This window comes from Cydia fagiglandana, chromosome 5 (genome assembly GCF_963556715.1).
Source record: "Cydia fagiglandana chromosome 5, ilCydFagi1.1, whole genome shotgun sequence".
In the NCBI taxonomy this organism is placed as follows: domain Eukaryota; kingdom Metazoa; phylum Arthropoda; class Insecta; order Lepidoptera; family Tortricidae; genus Cydia; species Cydia fagiglandana.
Genome location: NC_085936.1, coordinates 18,940,921 through 18,954,864, shown reverse-complemented (window position 1 = coordinate 18,954,864; position 13,944 = coordinate 18,940,921). Strand labels below are relative to the sequence as shown.

Sequence of the window (13,944 nt, the reverse complement as noted above, 5' to 3'; positions counted from 1 at the left end):
CCACACACAAGCATAGCCGGCGTATATAAGTGCATGTACGTGTTATTTAAGTCATTATACGTCTATACTCAAAGCTAGTTGTTTTCCTTTAACGCCCAACCTCACGTGGCGATCCTGCCAGTGCGGCCTTGCGCTGCACTGGCCAGTCAAGGACATGGAGAAAAATCAAAATTTTAAGTTGAAGGACTATGTTATACAAAATTGTGTCGGACATTTCTGAGCAAAGTGAAAATGGGATAAGTGATATTAAAATCGTGCATAATTGGACAGTGATTGCCAGGACTAGATACATATTATTTAAAACGAACTTTACACGCGGAAGGTTCTTGTAAACTTTACACTGTAAAGCATTGGTGGATGACTTTATTGCGGAATAGTATAATAAAAACGGTAAAAGTGGACAGTTTTGATATTTCAACGGAAAGATTCCAATAAAAAGTAAAATGCTGACGGGGGCAAAGCTAGTAATAATGATGGTTTGCAGCAGGGCGTTGTTGGTGTCCTTGGTCGAGTGTGGCGTCTGGAGGTCCAAGGACTATAAGGAGCGAGTAGTTTGGTGTGTGGAAAAACGACAAAGTGATAAATGTAGTTTAGTGCTGTGCCGTGCAATAAGGGACATTTAATTATTTTGATTGCTAATTTTTTTTTTTTTTATTAAATAATAGGTACTTTTATTTTAACTTTTTGTTGGACTTTATATTAAAGGTCCGTATGTTAGTTTTAATCTGGCTGAATAAAATCCTATTTTGGTAAGTAGAACTCTGCCGCTTGATGACAAAACCACAATATATGGGGTCTAAAATACATACATTTGATAGTTTCGGTTTATTAAATGTCATACATCTTATACTTAGTAACATGACATGATCACGCCCTCGCCAGACAAAGAATGAAGGACTTTGGAGCAGGATACCTGGAACCAAAGGACTTTAAAACGCTACCCATGAGCTCCATCATCCGACACATGGATATGGTGGGAAAAGCTCTTGAGTAGTTGACGGATCTCTTCTAGGGGGTAACTGCACAAAAGATCCCTATGGGTCGAAGTGTATCCGCAAGGGCCCCCGAAAACAATAAGATAAGATAATAAGATAAGATAACATGACATGATTTTATTCCTTACAACTTACAAATATGGCACATAACATAACGGCGGCGCGTGCACTCCTTAAAGGGATCGGTATGCGGCGTCTGTTATTTCATCTCTAATTTCATAGCTCGTGCACTGATTTAAATTACTTAAACATTATTGTAATGATATTAAATTGAAATAAGAGTAAGTAATAATTAAAATATTTTAAATCTCATATCTTAGAATATAAAAGTATGTCAGTACCGACTTTTAACCATAAGTACTTACTTTATTTTTAATTAGAATTTGAATTGTGTTTTTTATGATAGCGAGTTACAATTGTATCGGACAAGACTTTTTTTTTTAATTCATGGATTGACATATTTAACAAAGAAAATAATGACGAAGTATTATAATTATGGATATCATGACTTTTAAAGTAAATAGTGGTATTGCAAAGAAGATCAGTGTTATTGTAGGTATGGGCTTGTTTAAGAAAAGATTTAAACATTGGAATTTGTATTTTATTGGAAAAGTGATAAAATATTGATGTATGGGAAAACTTAACACGTAAGTTTTTCAAAAGACGATTAGCCTGATCAACTAAGAGTTGCTGAAATTCTTATATGTTAAAGTTTTCATGGTGTTTGAGTTATTATGTGGTTGTATTTTGAGTGATGGTTTATTTTGAGTGGGATAATGAAAGAAAGTAATTGAAAAAAAAAATATATGTACCTATCGCATCTTCGGTGGCCCGAGAGGCGGCCTTGAGCGATTAGGTTAGCAAGGGTACGCCAGGATACAAGGCAGGCACGGAATCCTTGGAGGTCTGACCATGATTCGGTCGAGTATCAATCGTGGAGACTCCTTGGACACACGGAATGATATTGTGTATGGATGTGTTAAAAGAACTGCCTGTATGAATAAATAAATAGTATGTGTGCGCGCTTAAAAATAAATATCCTTGTATCCTGAGCTAATAAATAAATATATTATATGTATAGTAAGGTCGGCCGACCACGTATGTAAAAGCGTTGCGTACCCTTGATCTTTGATTTCAGTGAAGCATAAAATATGTCACTATAAATGAATAAATAAAATGAGAAAAAAAAATATTTAATTGAATGACGTCATATTGTAACATAAAGATGTGAAAACTGAGTAAATGATTAAATAAAAAGGTTAAGACTTGCAAGTAAAATAAAATAAAAAAATAATTGTGATCATGACATGAATTATGGACAATACATACGTATACTAAATAAACTGTAAAAACAGAGTCTCTGAATGAATATGGATATATCCAGAACATATTATAATATATTATATAGATTTTAATATCCTGTATGTTATTGTAAGTTTTTTTTACTAATTAGTTGAAATGTAAATTAAGGGTTTATTTAGTCTAATTTGGTTTATCAAATCGCATTCATATGAATATGTAAGTTTATGATTAATTCCTGTTAAAGATATTTAACCAGTTCTTCAGTAGGTACACTGTGTATAACAATTTTTTTTTTCATCCAAAATAATTAAAAATGTTATTTTGTTACAGTTACATTTTTCTTTAAATTACTTTTTAAATTTTGTTTGGATTTTTAGAAAGCAAAATATTTTGTGACATTAGAATTTTTTTTTATTTAACAATTGTGTTTTTACTTAAGTTGTTTTTTTTTGTTTGTTTGTGAAACTTTTTATAATTAATCCACACTTATTTTCTTTGGTTTGTTTTCGTGAAACATATATTCAAGGTTCATTTATGCATTTTTACTTTCGTTGCTAATTTTTTTTAATAAACTACTTTATAAGTAATAAATTTTATTATAAAAAAAGATTAAATTTAAAGAATATTAATCTTTTTTTTCTTCAAGGGGGGAGGTGTAGTGTGTGTGCTATGCCTCACCCACACACAAGCATAGCCGGCGTATATAAGTGCATGTACGTGTTATTTAAGTCATTATACGTCTATACTCAAAGCTAGTTGTTTTCCTTTAACGCCCAACCTCACTCCCATAATGAATAATAATAAATTGTTCATATAGTCGTGTCAGCGAACGGTCTCATAGCGAAGAGTCTCGACCAACACCTAGAGAGACTCTCGCTGGGTGGTTGGATCAAGGGTCAGATGCAGAAGGCGGTAATTTTGGACACGGCGCCGGCACGTATAGTACGTCGATTCCTCACCCTGACCACCGGCAGCTTGGACTCTGCCCCGCTGCCGGCGGCACCCTAGGTTAGGTTTTTTATAATGTGTTTATGTGTATTTTTTATTGTTTTGTAAGTGTTTTTATATTTTACTTTCATATTCATATTATAAAAACCCTAGCCTAACTCGCTTTTCCGTAATAAAACGCACTGAAATCTGTCCATCCATTTGAGAGCTACGATGCCACAAGCAGACAGATATTGGCGTCAAACATATAACACCCCTCTTTTTGCGTTGGGGGGGGGGGGGGGAAGTTAATCAAAGTGACCAATCAAAACTTTTTTTAATAGCGGGAAATTGAGTATTCGATAACAGAAAGGTTGAAGGGATAACTCAGTGATACCTGTCATTCAGTCATGTGGACCATTTTTGTAAGTCCAAAATGTACCTACCTACTAAAAACTTCATCTTTAATATATACTCCATTGCTGGAGACAATGACCATGTTTACACACGGTATCGGTACTTACATGGTGTTCCTAAATGCTGAATAAAGCTAAGAATGTGGAATAAGTGGATGGTAGTCTGTGGATCACACACACACACGCACTTTCCGTATCCGCGCCCAGTGATTAACTTCGCCCAATAAATCTTGATTAATTGCTGTCTTCCATGCTCTTTACCCATGTATGTGTGTGCGCAACTATCACACACTTGAACTATTCCACCGTTTACACCCTATTAACAAAACAACACTTACCCTTGTTTGCGCACAGATTTCATTTCGGCTTGCTTGTTTATATAAATTAACTGAGTTTACTGTAAATATTTGCAGAATTAACGATTCGAAATTGTAATTATCAACATTTAGATGTAGTCCTTTACATCATTTTGAAGCTTCAGTCTTACAAATTTCGCTAACATAAATACATTTTATAATACAAAGCCTAGCTTTTTTAGGTTCTTGTAAAACTAGTAATCTAGTACTTTTATTGTATGAAGTCCGGCCGGGCTAAAAGCGAGAACGCGTTTGGGATTTTATCGGACGACGCATACATGGGATTACTAGTACATATGACGCAAGGAGATACATATATTATGTGTATTTCGATCCTAAATACACCTACAGCGAGATAGTGAGCCCTTAAGGGGTTATTATTTACATATATCCGTTCTCCCGGAATTTTCAGCTGAGATGGACAGAGAAAGGTGTATGTTGTTTCCCGATCCCTCTAAGCCGCAATATATAGCAAAAGTATCCAGCTAAAGGAGAAATCTAATAACCTCTCAATGGACGTGTCATAATGCTTATTGACGATACATTCTGAAGCTATCGCTATATACAGGGTGATTTCTGGGTCGTGATCCAGAACTAATTTTTCTGACTCTGTAAATGATCCACATTATCATAATTATGGTAGTATTTGATTAAAAGATAATTACTTTAATTATTCTTATTTTTCAAGTAAAATTAATGTTATACTAAGTAATTATGGTCACCCTATAATTTTTGACATACGCTGTATGGAAAGCGACAAGATGTCACATTGAGTAGGGTCACCAAATTGTATGAAAAAATATTTTTTCCTACTTGTCATCTGGAAAATAATCATCATTATTGGTGATAAACAATAATTATCAACATCATTAGGCTCATCTTTGGATTCTGTATGATGTCTGGCTCTCTTGCTCCACGACCCCGAAATCAACCTGTATAGCGTGACAAGCGTTCGCGTTTGCGTTTAAGTTATGTCTATTCTTCTTCTTATTATGGTACAATCGAGCTGATCTGATGATGGAAACTGAAGCTGGCCAAGTGGCCATGGGAACTCTGTGATGAAACAACGCAAAATAATTGTGTTGGGGGTTTTTAGAATTGTCTCGATGAGTATTAATTGTCTATCGTAAAAAGAAAACTTTTTGTATAGGATTTTGAACAGCGCGCCAAGCTTTGGCGTTAGGACTTCGGAAACTCAAAATCCCATGCAACATTACACTTAACGCAAACGCGTAGATACGTTACATTGCGCTATCGAATGAAATTTACACTAGGGGTACAGCCGGCCTAGCCAAGGTTACAATCGCTATCGCTTCGACAACGAAAAGCATTATGTCCCTCTATCACTCTTCTATATTAGTGCGACAGTGACAGTTGCGTTTCGATCGCTACGGAGAGTAAGCGATCGGCATCTTGGCTACGCGGCCTGTTCTCAATTCAAAACAACGAAGATTAGGTAAAATCTTCGTCGTGTAGGTACTAATAAACATTTTAACTAGCCGTCTGTAGATGAGATATATAAATTGAGACAAAACACCTACTTGTGTCCCTTGAGGTTTAATGTACGCATTAATTGAAGGGATGTTTACAAAAACAACATAGCTGACTACACTGGTTGACACCTGAAACGATGAACAATGTTCTTAAAAAAGTGTCAACCGCTCTAAGCAGTTATGTTGTTTTTGTAAACATCCCTTCAATGTGCAAGTAAAATTTAAGTAAGACGCAAATTAAGAGGCGTTCGTATTTTTAATGAGTGTTTGTAATGCTTGCTTCTAAGGGGTAATAAATATGATCTCGTTATACTGTTACTATGAATTAATGTTTTGTTTCGCACGAAATTGAGCAAGAATTAATCTTGTAATTATTATTATAGTTAGTATTATTTTGATTATTAAACAAAATAACGTGTTTTCATATTACATATTATATGTCATATAATTCTACGCACATTGTCGTTAACATCAAAGAAATTACCTAACGTGCAATTATATTGTTGTATTTACAAACTTATTTTATTTAATCTCGTAATAGGTAAATCAGATAGGTATAAGGGTAGGTTGAACCTAGTTACCCCAAAAGATAATTAATAACACATAACATAATCATGTGTTGGCACATAAAAAAGATGGGGATACATTGGGCATTCCCTTTACATATGTACTTGTGATCTTCATATTGCTTTTTTAAGTTTTCCAAATCTAGACACGCGGCAGCGTGTCAAGCCAAGTTCAAGCAAAGGAACTGGCTAGCCAGCGCCGAGTGTAATATTACACGAACCACTTGGTGCCACTTTTGACCCTTCTATAACTCAAAACATCTTTGACGTAAACACATAAAACTACGTGTGTTTAATTATATCCATAAGGATATCTAGAAGCCCAAATTTCATGAAGCTAGCTCAAACGGTTATAAAGGTATGAAGGTCAAAAAGTCGTAAATTTTAAGACTGACTTATGACTTATAGTACCTAAACCTAACCTACTTCCAGATGACCTAGAAGGATGAAATTTGGAATCCAGCTTGGTTATTGTGTGTAACCGTAGGAAAAAATCTAAAAATAAAATAAAGTTAAAAAATAGGGGGGGTCCCCATACAAAAAAACCACTTTTTATTGGGACTGACATATAAGTACCTAAACCTAACCTACTTCCAGATGACCTAGAAGGATGAAATTTGGAATCCAGCTCGGTTATTGCGTGTAACCGTAGGAAAAAATCTAAAAATAAAATAAAGTTTTAAAATAGGGGGGGTCCCCATACAAAAAAAACATTTTTTATTTGGACTGATATAAGTACCTAAACCTAACCTACTTCCAGATGACCTAGAAGGATGAAATTTGGAATCCAGCTCGGTTATTGTGTGTAAGCGTAGGAAAAAATCTAAAAATAAAAAAAAGTAAAAAAAATAGGGGGGGTCCCCATACAAAAAAATATTTTTTTATTGTAGCGTTGGAACCGTTACAAGCAGATATTTGAAACTGCCCCAATATATGTATTATTATATTTGCTATATTAAAATAAAGTTTAGTCAAAAAATAAGTGGTGTCCCCATACAAAAAACTTTTAATACGCTCTAAACAACCGGCCAACGGTGTGTCGTCGGCGGCGCGCGGTACCACATAATTATACAAAGAACAGAAGTAAAAACCATACAGCGGAAACACAAGAAAAAACATTAAATCTCAATACCTGCCTAGTTTTCTTTACAAAAAGTATTGATATCCCACCAAAAACATAAATGTAAAAAAGGAGAGCCAAGTTCAATACAAAAATTATGCTTGGCTGTGGGGCTCGCCGCAAAAAGAATGGAGATCTAAATGAGTGCCACTGCCAAGTTCTATGCAAAATCCAAATATGTATTTATAGGAACAAAATAACATTATAAACAAGTATTAAACTCTATTTCCTTGCTTTATTGGATACCTATAACAATTGCTGTTATTTAAAAAAATGTGAGATCTTAAAGTAGGTTAGATTTGGCTTGGCCAGGTTTTATCAGAATTACAATATATATAAAATGATTGATATAATGAAAACTGGCCAAGTCAAATCTAACCTACTTTAAGATCTCACATTTTTTTAAATAACAGCAATTGTTATAGGTATCCAATAAAGCAAGGAAATGGAGTTTAATACTTGTTTATAATGTTATTTTGTTCCTATAAATACATATTTGGATTTTGCATAGAACTTGGCAGTGGCACTCATTTAGATCTCCATTCTTTTTGCGGCGAGCCCCACAGCCGAGCATAATTTTTGTATTGAACTTGGCTCTCCTTTTTTACATTTATGTTTTTGGTGGGTAGAGTATTACTGTACTTATTTAAAATAAATTACTTTACACCATATCGTCGTAATCGTTTTCGACAGTTCAAAAAAAACCGGGCAAGTGCGAGTCGGACTCGCGCACGAAGGGTTCCGTACCATAATACAAAAAAAAATAGCAAAAAAAAAACGGTCACCCATCCAAATACTGACCACTCCCGACGTTGCTTAACTTTGGTTAAAAATCACGTTTGTTGTATGGGAGCCCCATTTAAATCTTTATTTTATTCTGTTTTTAGTATTTGTTGTTATAGCGGCAACAGAAATACATCATCTGTGAAAATTTCAACTGTCTAGCTATCACGGTTCGTGAGATACAGCCTGGTGACAGACGGACGGACGGACAGCGAAGTCTTAGTAATACCCTTTGGGTACGGAACCCTAAAAAGAGACTCTGGTTTGACTAGTAGTAGTCAAATACCCTATTCTTTGTAGGTGTTATCCATGTACAATTAACATTAACCGGTACTTTTGTTCCAGTATATGCGTGACAGTAGTGGTGCTGAACGTGCACTTCCGGTCGCCGCAGACGCACCGGATGGCGCCGTGGGTGAAGCGGGTCTTCATCCACATACTGCCGCGGCTGCTCTTCATGAAGCGGCCGCAGTACAAGTTCGACACGACCAGGTAATGTTTCAAGACGGATGGCGCCGTGGGTGAAGCGGGTCTTCATCCACATACTGCCGCGGCTGCTCTTCATGAAGCGGCCGCAGTACAAGTTCGGCACGACCAGGTAATGTTTCAAGACGGATGGCGCCGTGGGTGAAGCGGGCTTCATCCCCATACTGCCGCGGCTGCTCTTCATGAAGCGGCCGCAGTACAAGTTCGACACAACCAGGTAATGTTTCAAGACGAGGCGCCGTGGGTGAAGCGGGTCTTCATCCACATACTGCCGCGGCTGCTCTTCATAAAGCGGCCGCAGTACAAGTTCGACACAACCAGGTAATGTTTCAAGACGGATGCCACCGTGGGTGAAGCGGGTCTTCATCCACATACTCCCGCGGCTGCTCTTCATGAAGCGGCCGGAGTACAAGTTCGACACGACCAGGTAATGTTTCAAGACGGATGGCGCCGTGGGTGAAGCGGGTCTTCATCCACATACTGCCGCGGCTGTTCTTCATGAAGCGGCCGCGGTACAAGTTCGACACAACCAGGTAATGTTTCAAGACGGATGGCGCCGTGGGTGAAGCGGGTCTTCATCCACATACTGTCGCGGCTGCTCTTCATGAAGCGGCCGCAGTACAAGTTCGACACGATCAGGTAATGTTTCAAGACGGATGGCGCCGTGGGTGAAGCGGGTCTTCATCTTCATACTGCCGCGGTTGCTCTTCATGAAGCGGCCGCAGTACAAGTTCGACACGACGAGGTAATGTTTCAAGACGAGGCGCCAATGGTAAAGTGGTTTTTTATCCACATTTACCACGTTTGCTTACCAAGAACAGGTACTTATGTTCCAATATACGCAACGGTAGCAGTGGGGAGACACTCCTCCTTTTGGGCAAACTCGGCTCCATTCGGCTCAGCATTGCTCCAGCAATTATTAGGGTTGGCACCACTTGACGTCCTTTTACGTGCACGACCACAGATAAGATAAAAGTCTTGAATTTTGACAACCTTAAATAGTCAAAAAGGATAGTGCCATACATTACAAGGGGACAGCATGATTCGTCCCTGAATCATTGTCAAACTTCGGTTTTTTAGGAAGTGTCCTTTCTGCACGGTAGTAGGTAGTATTATTTATTCTATCTTACATTTGTTTTAAGTTAAAGTATGGTGGTCGGCGGCTCTAGAACGGCCTAGAAGACCTACCGCGAAGACCGAAGTTCGTAAATTACGGGCATCTTCGACATCTTCGGCTTTTACGCTAATTAAGGCGCAACCAGAGTCACAAAGAAAGATGCGCGCAATTTGTCAACTTCGGTGTTCGCTGTAGGCCCTTAGGTCTGGGCCATAGCGTCAGAAACTTCAGTTTTCTATAGAAACCATCACGTGATCACCGAACAGTGAACGAACACCCGTCATATAAAACGATGTGTCGGAAGCCTGGGTCGGGTCTCGGGCCGTTCTAGCACGAGTCCTCCTAAAAGGGTCCATTGTCCATCCATTGTTACAAGTTTCACGTGATTAGAGTGACGCTTTTGTTGATCGTATAAAGTTTGCGGTGTGACGCCGAACCATAGTGCGGCAAGAATACAGATGACATAAAACTACAGCGAGCAGATACGCTACTGTCATAAAGAAGGACAGTAAGGTATGTCTGATGAATTATAATTGGGTACTGCGCAAGTAGTCCACGACCCAACACCGATGTCCTATGGCCAAACAGAATGATATGAACTATTTATTTATTTATTTATTTTATTTATTGATCAAATAAGTAACACAGCATTACGGTATAAAACCAAGGCACTGCACTGTGAAACTACAAGTAAAAGAAAAGACAAAGAAAAACAATACACATAAAAATGAAATTAACTAAACATTAGATTTGGGCGACGACGTAACGGTTACCTACTACATTTTTTTTTATATTTGTAACGGCGACTATATTTTAACCTCCACGGTCAGTTTCAAGGAACTATTGGTGAAATAATATTTGAACAATAGCTTTCCTAAAAATCTCGAACAAAACACGCCAAATAACCTGCAGCTAACACAACAGGTGTGTTTATTTAAATTTACCAATGGAGTGATTTTAGGAAAATATTATTTTATTTTGATAATCTAAACTATCACAAAATTAGTAGCATTATTATTTACTTTTCATGTAACTAATTGGATAACTACGAATTCATCATACTTACCTAGTACTAAAATTCCGGCGTAGTAAAATACGATAAACTAAACATCGAAATTTTAATGTCACCTTGCATTTCAAAGCCACTCCATTTTACGGTAGGTTAACCACCTGCCTACCTACCATGTGCGATCGCATTATGTAATCTGCGGTGTAACACCGGATTATGTTCAAACAACGAGCAAAGCGGACACCGCATTCGCGGACAATAGCGTCCGAGGGTTATTGACGCGTCCTGTATTATTCACAACACATTTTGTATACCTTTTATCTAGTATAACTTGAAATCGAGAGCCATAAAAACTGTGGATAATCAGAGAGCACGATTATTATGGCCTACACTAGACAACAAGGATGTGAACATTACGGCCACACGTGTCGAATGAAAAGCCTGTAAAGCCTTGAACACTGGTTGTACACTGGATATTTTTTCAATCGTTCCAAAATCATTTTAATGTTGACGCTTTTAGCGGTTGTCTTAAATCAGAAATCAGAATAGATTTCTCGACGTTCATTGTTAGATTAATTAGACAAAGATTTTTGTTGGGTATCTAATACTCTAGGTACTCCTCTTTTAATTGCCTATCAATTTTGATTGAAGCCTCAGTTTCCGTATAAACAGTCGCAGACCAATAACAAGTGTAAATTAATTATAAGTTGGTAAAGACCGACACAGTTGCCCTCTTATTTCCCGCAGCTCTTAACTTTAATATTAATAAGCTTAAAGTTGGCAAGACATCGTGTCTCTAAGGGGAGTAAACTCAGCCCGAAACTTGGACCGGTGGCGATGGAGCAATTCTGTGAATTTACATCGCTTTTCACTTCCGAACGTTTAATGAGACGGTGCGATTGGACCAGGTGCTGTTCAGGGTGACTCGTAAATTTCAAAAAATTGACAAAGTTAATTTCTACACATAAGGTACAGTAAATTGAGTTTTTAAAAAGTCGTAGCGCTTTTTTGGATCACAATACGGCTGCCATAAATTTAATTAGAAATCTTGAGGCCTTTCTCGAGGGATTGTATCGATTCGAATTCTGAGTTTTTGACTTTCGCTCGATATAATAAATCGCAAACATAGGCCTAAAATGCACTTTAAAAATTTGTAAAGATTATGCACAAAAGCTAAAAATATGAAAATTGCTTCTAGAAATTAGAGGGAAATTCGGATTATACGCATTTATGACCAAATAAAGGTATTAAAACGATTTCCAGCTTGCTGGGAATAAATTCCTCAAAGCGCTTTTTGGATCTAATTTGATTGGCCTAGCTAGATAGATAGTCAATCATAAAATATTCTTCAAGTTTGCAGCTAACCTGACAATAACATTCAGCCTACAATTTAACAGCTGACATAAGTTTAGACCTGCAGCTGAACTTGCCTCGTCCAGGTGCCGACAGCGGGCAACTCGAGCCAACAAGTGCCTCGAGCCGCGGCAGGAACTTGCTTTGTCTCCGAAACTACCACTAGAAACATAACCTTAGTTGCTAGCCACTAGTTTTACAACGGGAAACTAGTAGCTACGTCCTACACTTGCTTGTGCTCACTGGTAACATTTAATAAGGCGAATGCATGTTACGCTTACGGGACGTTAAACTTAACAAGTCTCGTCAACGAAAATCACCTTAGACAAAGCAAGCCGAATAAACTTGTATTCTATACAGACTGGCCAAAAAAACTGCGTTCCCGTTGCCAGGGAGGTTTTGAGATTATACTGAGCAACTAGCTAAGTAGACAATCATTCGCAGTGAAACGAAACGTTATCTGTCTCTATATCGCACTAATTATGGAAGAGTGATAAGAGAGAGCGTTTCATTTCGTTTTCTGCAAACGATTTTCTTCTTGGCTATTTGGCCCCCAGTTATCTGAAATCAAATCGGTGGAAAGGCAAGTAGGTTTATCCTATATTTATTTATTGATCCTATATTACCTACCTATATCAGTCTGGTGCGCTCGCTCGCCTACGTCGCACGTGTCCACCTATTAGCCTACGCAACTTGTCTTAGTAGCCAGTGTTTCTCAAAGTTTCATTTTGTATCCAAATATTTCTATCATGGAGTGTGCTTTGTGTGGTGACGATGTTACTGACGCTATTCGCTGTGGATCTTGCGAAAACAATATAGGATATTGCTGTGCTAACCAAACGGAGCAAGAATACAGAAAACTCAGCGCTAGTCGAAAAGCGGCGTGGAAGTGCCTAAAATGCAAAAAGACTACACCTACAACTTCAAAGGCAACTGACCTTGATTCGATTATGGCGAAGCTGAAACAAATGGAGGCTCACCTCGCGTGTCTCCCAGGTCTAGTGAATGACGTAAAAGACATAAAATTGGAGCTGACTGAGGTCAAAAATTCATGCGAGTCAAATAGTGCTAATTTGACTGAATGCAATTCGCGATTAGACGAAGTTGAGAAGAAAATACCTGATCTCGAAGCAAAGAATGTCAAAATTAACTCACTTACCCAACAGATAGATCAGCTTAAGGGGGAAATCACAAATCGTGACCAATGGTACCGTCTAAACAATTTAGAAGTTAAAGGTGTCCCAATCAAGAATAATGAGAACCTTTTCACTATCATCGAGCGCATTGGCGAGACAGTTGGGTACCCGATACAAACCACCAATATTAATTACATATCCCGGATTCCCGTTCACAATTCTAAAGAAAAATCTATCATAGTTAGTTTCGTTAATCGTTATGTCAAAGAGAACTTCATTGCATCAGCGAGACAAAGGAAGACTATATCAGCGGAAGAACTCGGATTCAAGGATTATCATAATAAGATCTTTGTGAATGATCATCTAACACCTGATTACAAAATGCTGCTAACGAAAACGAAAACCCAATTGAAATCTAAAAACTATAAATATGTGTGGGTGAAATTTGCGAAGATTCACGTACGCAAGGATGACAACTCGAAAGTTCATGTCATTAATAATGAAAGTGATTTAAACAAATTACTTTAATTTGTATCTTAGCTTACTTTTTGTCTCTATTCCAGTCCGCTACAGTTATGTCAATTTGTGCTATCAACTATTTTGGCCATGTATGCCAACGTTTGAGCATCACTGATTGGCCCGGCCCGGCCGGACCAGCTGCTTATTGTTATCGGGTGCACGGCTTATCGCTATTCGCATTCCAGAATCGTCGCTCAGGGCATGCTCACTTAATTATATTTGTCTTTGTCCAGCATAGACCTTTTAAGTTATGCTTAATCACTCGCTCTTTCGCACTTACTATAAATCATTTATGTCTTCTTACGATTTCTACTTTGTGTTGCATTTATTTACAGTCCCAAATGAAGCTCTTTTACCGTATGCGCT

The 13,944-nt window shown here is 37.8% G+C and overlaps 1 protein-coding gene across 1 annotated transcript in view; it reads left to right on the top strand.

Annotated features, from left to right (window-relative positions):
• The window catches only part of LOC134664655 (acetylcholine receptor subunit alpha-like), a 130,511-nt gene that overhangs the window by 92,884 nt on the left and 23,683 nt on the right, over nucleotides 1-13,944 (top strand). Inside the window, exon 7 of the mRNA XM_063521398.1 lies at nucleotides 8,304-8,450. Within this exon, the coding sequence (XP_063377468.1) occupies nucleotides 8,304-8,450 (147 nt within the window). The remainder of the gene's footprint in view (nucleotides 1-8,303; nucleotides 8,451-13,944) is intronic.